The sequence below is a fragment of the Aegilops tauschii genome, chromosome 4 (genome assembly GCF_002575655.3).
Source record: "Aegilops tauschii subsp. strangulata cultivar AL8/78 chromosome 4, Aet v6.0, whole genome shotgun sequence".
Lineage (NCBI taxonomy): Eukaryota > Viridiplantae > Streptophyta > Magnoliopsida > Poales > Poaceae > Aegilops > Aegilops tauschii.
Genome location: NC_053038.3, coordinates 307,608,769 through 307,624,440, shown reverse-complemented (window position 1 = coordinate 307,624,440; position 15,672 = coordinate 307,608,769). Strand labels below are relative to the sequence as shown.

General features: G+C 45.3%; 3 protein-coding genes across 6 annotated transcripts; 2 read left to right on the top strand and 1 right to left on the bottom strand.

The window, feature by feature from the left end:
- Positions 1–731: 731 nt before the first annotated feature.
- LOC109732710 (probable inactive receptor kinase At5g58300) lies at positions 732–6,114 on the top strand. 2 transcript variants are annotated; one of them, XM_073496646.1, is made up of 4 exons: positions 852–1,013; positions 1,094–1,135; positions 3,600–4,953; positions 5,274–6,114. In XM_073496646.1, exons 3-4 carry the CDS (start codon positions 3,675–3,677, stop codon positions 5,906–5,908), a joined length of 1,914 nt encoding a protein of 637 aa, XP_073352747.1. In that variant the 5' UTR covers positions 852–1,013; positions 1,094–1,135; positions 3,600–3,674; the 3' UTR covers positions 5,909–6,114. The 2 variants fall into 2 exon arrangements, with proteins under 2 accessions (XP_020147488.1, XP_073352747.1); XM_020291899.4 differs by lacking the exon at positions 1,094–1,135 and having other exon boundaries at positions 732–1,013.
- Positions 6,115–6,496: 382 nt separating this feature from the next.
- LOC109732731 (uncharacterized) lies at positions 6,497–11,087 on the bottom strand. 3 transcript variants are annotated; one of them, XM_020291923.4, is made up of 10 exons: positions 10,819–11,087; positions 9,773–10,245; positions 9,428–9,490; positions 9,120–9,182; positions 8,906–8,968; positions 8,380–8,442; positions 8,202–8,261; positions 7,732–7,869; positions 7,453–7,542; positions 6,497–7,252 (listed from the first exon to the last, which is right to left on the bottom strand). In XM_020291923.4, the coding sequence occupies exons 2-10, from the start codon at positions 10,202–10,204 to the stop codon at positions 6,845–6,847; spliced, it is 1,380 nt and encodes a 459-aa protein (XP_020147512.1). In that variant the 5' UTR covers positions 10,205–10,245; positions 10,819–11,087; the 3' UTR covers positions 6,497–6,844. The 3 variants fall into 3 exon arrangements, with proteins under 3 accessions (XP_020147512.1, XP_020147505.1, XP_020147528.1); XM_020291916.4 differs by having other exon boundaries at positions 9,773–10,248; positions 10,819–11,071; XM_020291939.4 differs by having other exon boundaries at positions 9,773–10,239; positions 10,819–11,022.
- On the top strand, positions 10,996–14,382 carry LOC109732755 (uncharacterized). Its single transcript, XM_073497689.1, has 7 exons — positions 10,996–11,033; positions 11,122–11,188; positions 11,339–11,529; positions 11,640–11,921; positions 11,999–12,101; positions 12,188–12,338; positions 14,095–14,382. The coding sequence occupies exons 1-6, from the start codon at positions 10,996–10,998 to the stop codon at positions 12,320–12,322; spliced, it is 816 nt and encodes a 271-aa protein (XP_073353790.1). The 3' UTR covers positions 12,323–12,338; positions 14,095–14,382.
- Positions 14,383–15,672: the final 1,290 nt, after the last annotated feature.

Genomic DNA, 15,672 nt, shown 5'->3' with positions numbered 1-15,672 from the left:
GGTGTGGGGGGGGGGGATCCGAAGGGGGCGCCGCCGCCGCTCTCTGTACAGACAGCAACTTCCTCAGAGGGGCAAGAACTGCCTGGGAGGGGCTGGCCCGATGCGGCTTAAGTCAATGTGCAGCGCCCAAGCCATAGGCGCTGCACTTTATACAGTGTGACGCCCATGCCTTAGGCGCTGCACTGCTGTCTGTGGGGCCGCAAACTGGCCAGGGCTGCCACGCTGGCTGGATGTGCGACGCCTAAGGGAAGGGCGCTGCATAGTAGTGTGCGGCGCCTCGCTGTCGGGCGCCACACAAAAGGATGAGCAGAGTGAATTTTTTTCGAAAACAGGTCAGTTTGTGATTTGATTTTGTCCTCAGGTCAGATATGTGATTTCTGCCTGGACTCGCTCGCTGGTCTGGTCCGGCGCTGCACTGCTTTGGCCCCTTCACTTGGCTCCTTTATCCTTTCTTTCTCCCTCGCGGCTTTTAAGCTTTGAGACGAGGCGATGCAAAATCTTAGCGAGTAAGAAACTAAAACTGAACCTGGCTACCTGCTATTCGTGGCAGCGACAGGTGGTGGAGAGAGACCTCACGAGATTCGCACCATAACAAAAGTACTGGTATGGCTCAGCTGGCGCGGTAGAAAGACAAGAGAAACCAATTCAAAAAAAAAAAACTGGTGAGCGGAGAGTGCCGTGCAGCGGTTACAGTCCGGGTTTGACCAGCTGGGTGGGACATGTGCAGTGCAGGTGCAGCGAGCGGTGGGGCACGACGGTAAAAGCGCATAGGCAGCGAGAAGAGCGTGCCGCTGCGGAAAAAGTTATTGCGGCTCCACTCCATCCGGGCCTGCTTCTCCAAGCCTAGTGTCATGCAGGCAGCCAGGCAGCGCTCCTCCTCGTTTTAAACGCTCCGTCCTCTCTCCATCACCTCTGCTCTCTGCTCTCGACTCGCACCGGCACCGCCGTCGCCGTCGCGTACACCCAGGCCATCTCTACACCGGACGGGGACCCCTTCCGCCGCGCGCCTCCAGGTACCGCACCGCTCTTGCGCCCCTGCATTTCCCTCATTTTTTCTTACCTTCTTCTCTGCGCCTGCTTGGTTCATGTTCAGTTCCACGGATACGGAGGGAGGCGCTTGTTTTTAGACTTTTCGGTTAGATTCCTCCTGCTTCTACTTCTCCCTCCTGCAATCCTTTCAGTTACTACAAGGAATTGTGACTTATGTGCGGCTCTATGGCAGGTTTTCTCAGCCAGCGCTCCTCAATTCCCGTTTCTAGTTGTTACTCGTCCCCTGTTATCTCGCAACACCCTGGTTGTTCTCACTAGTTAAACGACTCTATGCTTGTACAGTCGATTACTGCCCTTTCAAGGTTTTTTGTTTTTGGCAAGGCCCAACCAGGAACCAGGATAACCAACAGTTTCCAGTAAATAATGGGTCTGCTGCTTGCCGGCAACAGGAATACCAAACGCTAGATTTGCTCTGCACCTGAAAAGAAGGAGGCCATACAAATTGAACGTACTCCCTCCGTTTTTATTTACTCCGCATATTAGCTTTGGTCAAAGTCAAACTTTGTAAACTTTGACAAAGTTTTTAGACAAAAATATTAACGTATACAATAACAACTCAATCACATTAGATTCATTGTTGAATACACTTTCACATCGTATAGATTTGCTATTGTAAATGTTCATACTTTTTTCTACAAACTTGGTCAAAGTTTATGAAGTTTGACTTCAGTCAAACCTAATATGCAGAGTAAATAAAAACGGAGGGAGTATTTGTTAACTTTTTTTTTTGCGAGTGAACGTATTTGTTAACTACAGACTAGTAATAGACAAAAAAAATGGACTATGTTCACAATGCTGCAGAGGCCGGGGGTTTAACCTCCTTTAAAAAAAAAGACTATGTGGTTTAATCTGTGTGTTACCTACGTTTCTTTGTTTTTTTTCCTGGTGGAACAGTATAGATCTAGTACTAGCAGTAAAGCATCTATGCCATGAAGCCTTTTAGTACACTAGTACTGCACGGTACAGTTTTTTTCTTTTGCTTTAAAAGAAAAGCCACACTTCTACTGCGCTAACAATTCGCTAAAACGTCTAGAAAAACGAAGCAATGTTACACACGGCGACACTGGTTTTGATGAGCTTTTAAGGGCTGCCTGCAAAGGCGTCAACTCTGAACCCTTGAAAAATCATGTCCTCAGCATTGGTTTTGGAGGACCGGCTAGTACTCGATTGTTCCATGAAATTAAAAATACGACACATTTAACTTGGTACTCAGTAAACAGTTGCACGCTAACCTACATCTTGTACTGAGTAAACAATGCTGCTGCTCCAACCCTGGGGTCCAATTGCATGTGCAAATCTCACTCTGGATCTTCTCCCACACACTAAGCATCTCCATGCCACTGCCCTAGCTTCCCGACTTCACATAGTTAGGCTAGCCTGGTTCAGATTTGCCTTTATCTGTGTCACTTCTCCTTTAACCTTTATTTAGTTTAGTGGGATGCTCTGATCAGGCAGCAGCTTTTTATATTGGCAATTACCTTGCATACTGCGCTTTTTATCCTGAAAAAAATGAATGAACATCATGTGTGTTGATTTCACTTGCTAATGGATTAGCTCTAAACTGGTGGTAAAGCTGCTGCAATCATGTATGATCTGACTGATTGGACTGTGAGCTTTAGCGTGCTGTCCTCTACAGTATACTTAGCCTGTCTTAGTTAACCTGAGCCCACTTTAACAAAGTGCCACATGATGTGGTTTCTTGATGTTGGAAACGAGCGTTCGTGTCTAGACTATATTTGGTTTGTGGTAATCCTACTTTGGTGTTCCATTCAAGAAAGTTGTGTGTGATATGATGTGCTCATCTTGGAGACCAGTATTGATGAGCTTTAGTTTCCTCCTTGCATCCCCTTTGTCTGCTTTATTGATGCCTTCCGTCTTTTACATCATTGCATCTCGACCCTACCACTATGTTTTATTTTTACTTTTAGTTACTTTCTTGTGCAACTTTTTATCTCATGCTTGTATTGCCTTTAAATGAGCGCCGTTCTTTGGATGCATAATTCTTGTCCCTGGTGTTGATTAGCTGTTATTCATTTGTTATCCTGTGATTTGACAATGCTTCAGGAGCATAGGGAATCATCTCCGTAGTGAATAAGAAGGCTCAGTAAAGGGCTTGGTTGCAAAGCCAGCCTAGAGGCTTCCCATGCATAATTTCTGATCATTCACACTCTTCGGTTTCCTCCGCTTTATTTGACTTCCTTTTAAAAAGAGAAGCAAGCTGCACTAGCTTCAAACACAAGTTTATAAAATTATCAGGCTTCAGTAGGAATATTTTTCTTTTGATAGTGCTTTGATCTTTCATGGCATGACCGTGTGGGGCTTTGCCTTTGTGGTTTGTTCTTCCTGAGTCCTAATTACGTCTTCGACAGGTGCGCGCATCTACACACTGGCACAAGGAACTGTGTTTCCTCCCACACTCCGCGTGCACACACACATATCTGATGCATTGCTTGCAGTTTTATAACGAGTTAAATGCAAATGGAGTTATGTTTAAAGTTGTTCTTTCAGTTTATCATATTTTAGCACTAAAATCTTCATTTTCATTGCAGCTGTTTGATTATTAAATTGGCGTAAACAGACGAAGTTGTCTCTCATTTAGTGACATTGACTCCGAGATATCTCTGATGGGCTATCTAAATCTTAGAGGCTCTTTGCTTCCATTGCTCTGTCTGCACCTGCTCCTGTCGCTGTTCGTCTCATTAGCTACAGCAGACATAGCCTCTGAGAAGCAAGCTCTCCTTGCTTTTTCCTCCGCAGTCTACCATGGCAAGAAGCTCAACTGGGATCAAAACATCTCACTGTGCTCATGGCATGGTGTAACATGCGCAGAGGATCGGTCACATGTATTTGCCCTTAGGGTACCAGCTGCTGGGCTGATTGGTGCAATTCCTCCAAATACTCTTGGCAAGCTTGTCTCCCTTCAGGTGTTAAGCCTGAGGTCTAATCGGTTGCGCGGAAGCATTCCTTCTGATGTCATCTCACTCCCTTCTTTACGTTCCATATTTCTTCAGCATAATGAACTGTCAGGAGATTTGCCTTCCTTTTTTTCTCCAGGCCTCATCACCCTTGAACTTTCCTACAACTCCTTTACAGGGCAAATGCCTACAAGCTTGCAAAATCTTACTCAGTTATCTATCCTGAATTTGGCAGAAAATTCTTTGTCTGGACCTATTCCTGATCTCAAACTTCCAAGCTTAAGACAATTAAATTTGAGCAATAATGAGCTGAATGGCTCAATTCCTCCCTTCCTCCAAGTATTCTCAAATAGTTCATTCCTGGGGAACCCTGGACTGTGTGGGCCTCCTCTAGCTGAATGCTCTGTTCTTCCTTCGCCGACACCCTCATTACCACCGTCGCAAACATTGCCACGACATGGAAAGAAAGTGGCTACTGGATATATAATTGCGGCTGCTGTTGGAGGCTTTGCTGTATTTCTGCTAGCTGCTGTGCTTTTCACTGTGTGCTTTTCAAAGAGGAAGGATAGGAAAGAAGCGCGAGTGGATTACAAGAGCAAGGGAGCCGATGGTGTAAGGATTGACAAGCATAAAGCGGATGTGAGCAGTGGTGTCCAAATGGCTGCCAAGAACAAGTTGGTTTTCTTGGAGGGATGCAGTTACAACTTTGACTTGGAAGACTTACTGAGAGCTTCCGCAGAAGTCCTTGGCAAGGGGAGCTATGGAACCGCCTACAAAGCTTTACTCGAGGATGGCACTATAGTAGTTGTCAAGAGGCTCAAGGATGTTGTGGCAGGGAAGAAAGAATTTGAGCAGCAGATGGAGCTTATCGGTAGGGTAGGCAAACATGCAAACCTCGTGCCCCTCCGTGCTTACTACTACTCGAAGGATGAAAAGCTTGTGGTTTATGAATTTGTTACTACTGGCAGCTTTTCAGCCATGCTACACGGTACGCTAATGCCTTTCACCCCTGCATATTATTATTATTTTTGCCTAAAGATCATTTGTTTTGTTAGCATAACACAAACATGCCTATCATCCCTGAGCTAGCAGAATTTACATGCACAAAAAGACCATGCAGATAGCAAGCTATGATATGTAGAATATACACATTCATGAACTTCACTTTCTAATTCTGTTAAGAGGACATTGTTGATTACCCACTCACTGAAAATGGCTCTAATTGTTTAGCAAAAACAAGGGGGAAAAATAGCCTTTTTGTAGATGGTGTGGCAATGTTCATGTTCTGATTAAAGTGGTGATGAACAGGCATTAAGGGCATTGTGGAGAAGACCCCATTGGACTGGAATACGAGGATGAAGATCATACTTGGAACAGCACAGGGCATTGCACACATCCATGCAGAAGGGGGCCCCAAGCTTGCTCATGGCAACATCAAGTCCACCAACGTGCTCCTCGATCAAGACCACAACCCTCACGTCTCAGACTACGGGATGAGCACTCTGATGAGCCTCCCGATCAACACCTCCCGGGTGGTGGTCGGCTACCGCGCCCCCGAAACCTATGAGTCCAGGAAATTCACCCACAAGTCGGATGTCTACAGCTTCGGCGTGCTCCTCATGGAGATGCTGACCGGAAAGGCCCCCCTCCAGTCGCAGGGGCAGGAGGACGTGATCGACCTGCCCAGGTGGGTGCATTCCGTGGTCCGGGAGGAGTGGACCGCCGAGGTGTTCGACGTCGCGCTGATGAAGTACCACAACATCGAGGATGAGCTGGTGCAGATGCTGCAGCTGGCCATGGCCTGCACGTCGCGGTCCCCGGACCGGCGCCCCACCATGGCAGAGGTGATCAGGATGATCGAGGACCTCCGGCAGTTCACCGCTTCTGAGAGCCGCGCCTCTTCCAATGAAAACCCCAGGGACTCCAACCCTCCATCGGCGTAAACGCTGGCTCTGGCTGGCTTGTTCGTCCAGAAGCAGCTCAAGCACTGACTTGTATTCATGAACAAGTGTTGTATCCTTATAACTGTTCCAATATTCAACGCGTGCATGTTAATTAGTAGTCTCTTTAACATGTAATCCTAATACATTGCCTCTGCTCGTGGGCATCAGACATTGTTGTGTCAATTGACGACATCGATTATCTTCTACTACCTGCTTGCAAGTAGCAGATGCGCATACATGGCACAAGATCGCACCCAAGCAATAGATGAAGAACTACTCCCTCCGGTCACAAACATAAGATGTTCTAACCTTTTTGTGCGTTTGTTCACTCATTTCAATCTGTATGTCTGTGTTTGTTCACTCATTTCAATCTGTATGTCGTTTATATAGAAATATCCAAAACAATTTGTATTTGTGATCGAAAAATGTTTTGGACACAACATAAAAATAAACATGCAAAAACTCCATCCATTCCATAGTACAAGTGTCTTGCACTACATCAGCGACACTTAACACTTAGAACGGAACGGAGGGAGTAATAACCAAAATCAAGGTGACCGTATCACCCACATACAAGAATTCAGAGAATACAAGGCATACCAACATTTCAGATGTTACTATAATATAAATCTGGCCAGTACAGCTTCTCACATGGTCAGACAAAGCCCTCTTGTATAAATCGGGAACAATAACTTCTCACGCCGCTGATAAAATTACAGGGGAGGAAGAAAAATCTATCGGCAGCAAGCACCGCCACGAATCACCATAGCGTCCATATCTCTGCAGAATCCAATGCACCCGTCCAACACATTCGCCACCATCTTAATGTTACGAAGAAGTTCCAAAAGCTTACTGAAAACTATGTCAGCGCAACAAAAAACAGGACTCCTCTTTCCAACACACAGATCTCAAGCAGCCCGATGGGCAGGTGTGGAGTTACTTTTGGTTCACCAAGTCTGCACCGCTGACATACCTAGCGACAAACGAGATCAACCGGAAGGGGGCGCCAACAATGGGGGCATCGGTGAATGGAACCTCCTCAGCCGTCTCAACATCTGATCCCGCTGGCTGTGGATCATCTTCATGAATCAATATATCATCCAACGGAACCGGCACGATTTCACCACTTGTTCTTGGTTCATCAAATCCTTGGCGTGCATTTGCGTTCATGAGCCTCTGGCCAGCACCATTGCTGCTCGTTGCTTCTGGAAAGTACACCGAAGTTTCATCTGCATGATCACTAGCATAGGCACCGACAGGAATGTTGCTGACATGACTGTAGATATTGTCCGAAGTAACTGCCAGCGAACTGTTCAGACCTCTATCAGCAGCAAGTTCGTTACCCTGCACACAGGGAAACATTGCGTTGAAGCAATTATGAATCATTGCAACACATAAGGAAATCACATTCCCAACAAGTGGGGAACCGAACTGTAATCCCCCAGAATGGATATTCATGTAAATGAACTACATACATAGATAATTTTTGGGTACAGTAACATCCTTGCGGAAATGGACAAACATTCGCGTAGTAACATACTTACTTTACTGATCACGGTCGTAAAATCAGCAGTCTGCTTATGGAGAAATGAACCGGCCAGATCTGTTTGATTCATCACCTCATTCTCAGGAACCTGCATCATAAAAAAAATCAGTTTTATAGAATAGTCTGGATGCTAAGAATTTATTATGAAGAGGTAATAAACAATACATATTTCTGACCAGGCAATTTCATTGGAGATTAAATATTCAGTTGTAGGTTGGTAGAAATCAAATGGGTATAAACATAAGAATCACTAGAGCGATGTTCTGGACAAACTTACCTCTTTAGTAATGGAGGCTTCAGTAAGTGCAATCTTTGCTTCAAGGGTTTGTAATCTTGACTCCAATTCATCCACACTTACCACCAACCGCTGATTTTCCTCAACAGTACTTTTTGAAGTTTCATCCAATACCTTCACCTGCCAGGCTTTGCTATTAAATAGTAATATCAGAATATATAAGCAAATGTGCACATGCTACATATGAAAATCGAACAATTGAAGGTCCAGATCTGACAGATTCATATACCAACATATGAACTATTAGACTCTTTTTTCTAGGTTTATTAAGTATAAACAACTACTCCGCAGAACCAAAGTACGTATGTTGTATCTCCTTTTAGAAAAAAACAACTAATGCTTGCCCATAGGATACATATTGCGATATTAGTATTTCACTAAGGATTCATTTTTCTCAACCAGCTACAATGAAGAAAAAAAAAACAGTTGGAAACAGACGGTGTAATTCTTACCTGCTCCTGTAATGCTTTGTTGGTTTCCTCCAGCAAACTTAATCTTTCTTTAAGAGAAGTCTGGAGAAAATAAGCAGCATGTCAACCCAAAACAGTTAAAGAAAGAAATGATATAAGTCCCCGAAGGCATAAAAAACGCGAAGAGAAAGTAGTGATAAGTAATCTCTCTGAACATTACCTCCTGATGAGTTAAGACACCATTGACATCCTCTACGCACTTGACGTTGTTATTCAAAACTTCCTAAATGAAATTGGGAAATAAATATTATATTGCTGTTACTGTTTCAGCAACTTTAAATAAATCAAGCCTGATTAGTGATTTGCTCCATACATTAAGTTTGAGATGCTTTGGACGACCCAAAGACATATCTCGTCCCAACGACATATCTAGTGATTTTGATTCATCACTTGCATTAATAGCACTAAACTACCGATTGAGTGAACAAGCTAAATATCATGCCTTTGCAACCCCTGGCACTAAATTAACAAGCTAAAAAGGATGATCCAGTCATTTTGGGGTGATCATCCTGTAAAATGGAAGGAAGGTACTTCATTGTATTTTTGAAACTGCTTTTAGTTTTTACCATTGTCAAAGCCTAAGCTCAAACCAAAGTTCATCGGTGAAGTTTGACCTCCTATACAACAAGACTGGCACATAGACCTTCTCATCAAAGAAACAAACAAGTAGAAGGAACAGAAAATACCTCATTTTTAACCAGCATATCGTACCCATTTTGTAGATTATTAAGTTTTTCCTCCAAAATGACCTAAAATAAAAGGCAATATGAGGTAAGAAAATTCAATTCATTTCACCTAGCTACAAGGAAGAAAATAAATAGTAGACTCAAGAGAGTAAGATAATTTCCCAGCTGCATTGATCAAATCAGATGGTGATTACATCCAGGACATAAAACATACCTCATTTTGTGCATGATAACCCACTTTGTTATGCAACTTTTCAAGTTCGCTCTCCATCTTGTTCTGCAGGAAAAGAAATATAAGAGTATTTTGTATGAGATGTTTCTAGTAGTGTGCAGAATAGTTTTTTCATCTTCAGAAGTGAACATCTGGTTCAGATAATAAGGAGACAACAGACAGGCTTAGCATCTGTTGATCCATAATCCCTTTCCTCAATTACCCTTAAACAATTAAATGATATTCCCCGCAAAAAAGTACATGATACTGTTATGTATGTCGACGTTAAAAACAGGGGCAAGCATACATACCACTTTTTGAAGCCATAAACCTTTCTCATCTTCCAATTGCTTTATTGTATCGTGTAATTTATCCTGCGGTGGCAATGAGTGTATTTACAAGGATGAACAGCACAAAGAATCAAATGAGCAAATGCGGACCTGGAAGTGCAAATTGAGATATCCAAGTAATGTTCACTGATGAAAGAGCAGGTATCTAGCAACAATATTGCAGAAATGATAACATTCTTCTTTACAGGAACGGTTACATGGTAGGTATGCATGATCAGGGGATGTTCACAGTGAAGATATATCAAACTTGAATTGAAAAGATAAGAGGCCGTTGATAGTGCAGTTAACCTTTACAGAAGAACTTACAAGCTTTGATTCAAAAAGTCGGTCCTTGACAAGTTCCACGGTAGAATCTGAAATCCCAATACTCCTCTGATCTGCGTAGACTGTATTACTGACCTTGTGATTCTCCTGTGTCATGGTAGGTTCGTGATTCTCGTCACATGGAATCACCTCACCAACAGACGACGATATGGTTTCATCAGTGTTTGCAACATTCTGCTTTGCATGCGGAGTCTGCTCGTGATTCTGGTACTGTGTTCCCTCTCCAACACTGGACACTGCATCTCCAACACTGGACACAGCATCATCTGCATCAGCACCACTATAATTTTCTTTTGGAGCCAAATCATCATTGTGGCTCTGAGGAACAGCTTCATCGGCATTGGTCACCGCATCACCAGTATTCTTCCCTTGGTTTCCCTTCTTCTTCCTGTTCCTCTTCTTTTTGCCATCCATCTCTTGTTTTGCAGCTTAGCCCTTTAAAGTACTATCTGTATCTACTAGCATGGCGACAACGAACAAAATGAACTTTCAGCTAATTTGTAGAACAGACCTTCTTATCAGATAGATTAAGTATCCTAAGTTTCATGGCAATCTATTGGTGAAAAATAAAAACAGATTATGTGCGTAATATTTTTATCTTCCTGCCATAAACCATACAATTTAGTCATTTCGGTAACCAAGTCATATCCCTATCTTGATTCGTGAACGCCACAAGAAAGGAAACCTCACACTTTATTCAACCAACAGCAACACAAGGCCGGAGATGTACGAGCAAAATAATAATCTCAGCTTGTGATTTCAGCCGCTACGCGCCTATGCCCATGCGTGTGTCTATATGTAAGCAACGGATTCGTACATAACAAGAATTTCTACTGACAAACGCCGGCAGAACACACAGCCGGCGACCCTGGAGGTGGTTCTGCGCAAGGCATCTAAACTTGGCGACCAAAGGGGAACGCAAGATCATTTTTTGTACTAATAACTTGATGACGAGTTCGAATAGAAATTTCAACGGGACACGGCGGAGGATTAAGATAAGGAAATGCCAACGGCCCGGTGGTACTAACCCTAGAAACGCCGCCGCTTCTGCTGGCCACGGATTGGGGAGGTTGGGGATCTGGAGGAGGGTGATGGGTTAACTAGGTGGGAAGGTGGATTTTGGGGGGAGCGTTTCTGTTGTTTAATTGGAAAGAGATCTTCGAGGGAAGCTGGGAAGGAGGGGGGAGGAGGACGGCTAGGGCGGAATGGTCGGTGGCTTGTCGCTGCGCGAGCCTGCGCGCACGTTCTATCTATTTTTCTCGCCGAAACTTCTATTCTTCCTTCGTCAGTACTCTGCTACAGACATTTTCATATTTGGTACGCAAATGCAGAATTTTGCAGACGGGGAACTTTGCAGATCAGGAGCCTGTCGGCAAAATTCTGCATTTTCATATTAGAGTATTTGACATTGCGGCGAGAAGATTTTGTTGTATACTCCCTCTGTTTCGAAATAGTTGTCGGAGAAAACTAGTACTCCCTCCGTAAACTAATATAAAAGCGTTTAGGTCACTATTTTAGTAATTTAAACGCTTTTATATTAGTTTATAGATACAAGTTTTAGCACGCTATGATTTTTCTGCGTTTTCCACTTTTACCCTCGCGTCGGCACTCACTGGCCCCTCACTCGTTGCTCTATCTTCTCCCCGTCGCCTCTCTCTTCTCGCCAACCTCGCCGGCAACCACCTCGCCCACCTCGCCGGCCACCACCTTTTCCACCTCGCCGGCCACCATCTCTCCCCGTCGCCGCCATCTTTCTCCCGCCTCCACTCGCACCCCACTCCACTCATACCTCACATCCGAGGTCAAAGCTTGGATTTTTGCTCCGGCGGCGAGCTTCTGGGTGACGGAGGCGCTGGACCCGCGTGCGCCACCGCTTGATCTGCGTGCACCTGCTCTGGATCTGGCGACGGAGGCGATGGGTGCGATGCAGAGGCGAGCTTCTGGGCGACGGAGCGTTGTTGGTTGGCGACGACGCACTTGACACAGTTGGCCGTTGCTGCCAGGAAGAAGAAGGGCAAAGGGGATGGCCGCCGACGCCGCGTACGCGAAGCTGGTGCTGCTCGCCTGCGACGGCGGTGGTGACGCCGTCTCGCGGGGGGGTCGCCGTCGGCCTCACCAGGCACGACAGCAGGTACTCCCTCTCACCTCGCCGTCGTTCCCCTTTTCTTCCTGTTGTTCAGTTCTAAATCTAAGCGCGCGCATGTACAGGATGGTCCTGGTGGGCGACGAGGGCGCCCTGGCCGCGACAGCGGAGGAGGCGCGGCGCAGCGCGGCCGTCGCGGTGGTTGACTACAAGAAGGCCATCGGCAAGGTGACCATCCGCATCTTCCTCGTCAGCATTGTCTGCTTTGTTTTCTGATGACAACATGTTTTTGATCTTGCTGGTTGTAATGGCAGATGAGCGTCTTGAGCAATGAGGAGCTGGTGCGGCGTTCGTGCGGGGCTGGTGCACGAGGGAGGAGCCAGCTGCACTCGCCTCTTCTTCTTCCTCGGAGGGTGCAGGACATGTTCCTCGCCCACACGGCAGGCTAGCTCCATGATTCACCGAGTAAGTCTTGACAAATTCCAAGTCCTGTTAATAAGGGTATGTTTGGTTTCCTTTTTGTATTCCAACATGGAGCAGAAACTGCACAAGAATGTGCATACAAACATGGCAGCATTTGTAGCCCAGGGCCTATAATTTTAGTTAGCTACAGTGTTACCAATGTTCAGTTTAGTGAGCACATTTAGTGAATAGCTGATGTCAAAGATTTTATGCTGCATTTAGTGAGCACATTTGTTAACACTAGATCAGTGTTAACTGAATTACTCCATTTAGTGAGCACAGGAGCATCAATAGCAAGTGTAGCAAGTGTACTCCTGCATGCTCTTCTCTGAACAATGATCCACTATTTTCAGTAGTTAAAACTAAATGAATCTTTTGCATTAATTAAATCTAAATGAAACTTTTTTAGTTAATTTTAATTAACTGAAACTTGTTTTTTAATTAAAACTAAATGATTTTTTCAGTAAATGAACTTTTGAGTTAACTAAAATTAAATGAATTGTAGCAGGAGTACCCTCCTTCTCTTGACTTCTCTTCTCTTTTCAGCAAGTGCAGCAACAATATGAGTAGTTCTTGGAGTAGTGTAGTGTTTAGTGTAGGACTTGCAAGTACTCCTCTCCTCTCCTACTACTCTCCTATCAGAGATTATTGTAAGTGTAGTACTGTTTAAAGTGACATCAGTAGAGATTAGTGACATCAGTATTTTTATCTTGGTGTAGTACTGCTTTAAGTGACCTTAGGGCATGTACAATGGAAGCACTACCTACCTAATGCCTCACCATTGCCACGTAGAAAAATAGCAGGGAAACCACCGTCCAAAAATCCACTGCCCAACACAGCACTAGCCTCAGCAGGCCAACTTTTTTACTATTCATATTTCTCTCTCCTGCTTTACCAGATCTCAGCCCCACGCTTCCTTCAGCCTCCTCTCTTCTTTTTTTGCCTAGCTCCACTTTTGGCAGGGAGGAGACGGCCTCCTCTGCAAGATCCCCCTTTAGCCTGCAAGCAGCACGAACAGCAATCGAGGACCACCCGAGCCGACGTGGAGAGCTGAGGCATCCGTCCAGCCTGTAGCGTTGGGCATGCCCTTAGTTGGTTTAGTACTGCTTGGAGTAGCTTGCTGTAGAGATTTGTGTATTCAGTTTGGAGTTGTTAATACTCCTTTTCATGCAGTGCCAAAATACTCCTTTAATGCAGTTTTTTTTAATTAGGATTAGGAGTAGGATTAGTAGGAGTAGGAGTAAAATTAAAAGTTTCTCTTTTCTTCTCTTTCATTTAAATGGAGTACTCCACACAAGCAAATGAAACTTTTGAAACAAAAATGATTTCTCTTCTCTTCTTGCTCTCTTCTCTTATCTTGTCTTCTGAAACTTAAAAGCAGCAGCAGCAACAACATGTCCTTTTACTCTAGAATTAAATGAAACGTTTCCTTTAATTAATTAAAATGAAACCTTTGCTTTAATTAATTAATTAATTAAACAGAAACCTTTCCTTTAGTTAATTAAACTGAATCCTTTCCTTTAATTAATTAAACTGAAAACTAAAGGATTACACATGCAAGTCTCACAAAATGGAACAACATCAGCAGGAGGAGAGCAACAACATCATTTTCTCATGCATTACAGGTTTCCCAATTGATCATTACACTCCAGTAATTTCTTCTGATGCCAATTGTGAGGGTGATGATCTTGTCTGATTGCCATAGTTATTGATCTTAACAAATTCTTCCTGATTGAATGTCTCCTGATCAATTTTACAGACTATTGTACCTAAAAGCATCGACAAATTCTCCCAATTCTGCATCTGGCGAAAACTGATAAGAATTGGGAGCAGCGAGGAGTACCTGGCGAGGACCAGGCGGGGGAGCAGCGAGGACCGGGCGGGGGAGCAGTAAGGATCAGGCTGGTCAGTGCGGTTGAGAGGACCAGGTTGGTGCAGCGAGGACTAGATTGGGAGGTGCGCTGGCGGCGGCCAGGCTGGGGCGGCGGCGATCAAATTGGGAGCGGTGGCCACCAAACTGGGCAAGAACGACGGGGAAGAGAGTGGCGAAGGAGGAGGAGGAGGAGGTGGTGGAGGGCGGAGGAGGAGGTGGCTGGACTAGCAGCTGGAGGAGGTGGAGGGCGCAGGTGGCCTGGCGGAGGAAGACGACGACTCGTTTTCAAATCAAGGGTGTTTTTGTACATTTGCTCGTTTTCACCTGGTCCGAAAAACCCCCAACGACAACTATTTCGGAACAGAGGGACTAGTTAATTAATCGGGAAACAGTTCAAAAGCAAGCCATCATGGTGCAAGCATGCATGCCGTGCTGCTCTGAAGCTGCAGGCAGGCGACGCGGTCATGGGGATGGCAGACGACGCGGCATGGAAATGCCAAAGCTCATGGCGTTGCTGGACAGGGCGGAAAGCCAAAGCCTCTGGCATTTTCAGAAACGTGAACTAGCTCGGCGTTTCCAGCCTGCCACATTAGCGAGTGGGGCCAGGGCAGCAACGCTAGCTGGCTCGGCGTTTCTATGTGGGAAAGAAAAGCCACGGGCTATGACGTTGCTAAAAGGGTCAGATTATGAAATAATTTTGCTTCAAGTTCATTTTGTGCTATGGTTTTCTGATAAGGCCAGAATAGTGATTTTGGCCCCCTGAAGCGGCCGTTTCATGATTAAAAGAAGCATCGACGTTCACCATATACACCCCTTCAGAGGGTTTGTGGCATCTTACTCGAGGCCTTTGAGCTTTTTTCTTCCTGCTTCTGATATAATTAAGTGATAAAGCACTAATTGACATCATAGATCGTTTGATCGGGAGCATTATGGCTTCGTTGGGTAATTGAGGGCGGGTTGAGGTGAGAGCTCCTCTGCTGGCTGCCACGGCACCAGCGACCATCGTACCGCCGCCGCCCGCGTGGGCGCGGCGTCCACCCACCTGTCGCGTGCCACTCCGGGCGCGGCAGCCACCCTCTCTGGAGCTCCGCCGTACAACAAGAGGTTCTGCTATGAAACAACATCACTTTTTGGCTTCATTTCAAAGGTGCAGCTGGCCTTCAAGTTAGTTTCTTCTTTGATGTAGACAGAGCCGCGACCCTTTCTCTTGATCCAATCTGCTGTCCCGCTTCTTGATGCATTAGCAACCTGCATTAGCTCCCTTGGTTCTTCGGCCACAGCTTCGTCCGACGCTAGTTCCATGGATGGTTGTTCTTTCGAGAGTGCCATGTTGGCCCGGTACGGCTGTGGTACTGTCGAAGCGGTGGCTGGTCGCAGCCGGCCCGCCGTCGTCCATAACGAAGGCATCTGCTCTTGCCTAGGGCTTTTGCTTCCCTGTTGGTCAGCTAGTTTGGCGGTTTCGCC

Excerpts from the sequence above, each read along its gene's own strand:
- LOC109732710 (XM_020291899.4), top strand. The coding sequence starts at position 3,675 with ATGGGCTATCTAAATCTTAGAGGCTCTTTGCTTCCATTGCTCTGTCTG. Across the intron at positions 4,954-5,273 it reads CTTTTCAGCCATGCTACACG|GCATTAAGGGCATTGTGGAG; the intron begins GTACGCTAATGC and ends GGTGATGAACAG.
- LOC109732731 (XM_020291923.4), bottom strand. The coding sequence starts at position 10,204 with ATGGATGGCAAAAAGAAGAGGAACAGGAAGAAGAAGGGAAACCAAGGG. Across the intron at positions 9,491-9,772 it reads GACTTTTTGAATCAAAGCTT|GATAAATTACACGATACAAT; the intron begins GTAAGTTCTTCT and ends TTGCCACCGCAG. Across the intron at positions 8,443-8,905 it reads ATATGCTGGTTAAAAATGAG|GAAGTTTTGAATAACAACGT; the intron begins GTATTTTCTGTT and ends AATTTCATTTAG.
- LOC109732755 (XM_073497689.1), top strand. The coding sequence starts at position 10,996 with ATGGTCGGTGGCTTGTCGCTGCGCGAGCCTGCGCGCAC. Across the intron at positions 11,530-11,639 it reads GCCGGCCACCATCTCTCCCC|GCGCTGGACCCGCGTGCGCC; the intron begins GTCGCCGCCATC and ends TGGGTGACGGAG. Across the intron at positions 11,922-11,998 it reads CTCACCAGGCACGACAGCAG|GATGGTCCTGGTGGGCGACG; the intron begins GTACTCCCTCTC and ends GCGCATGTACAG.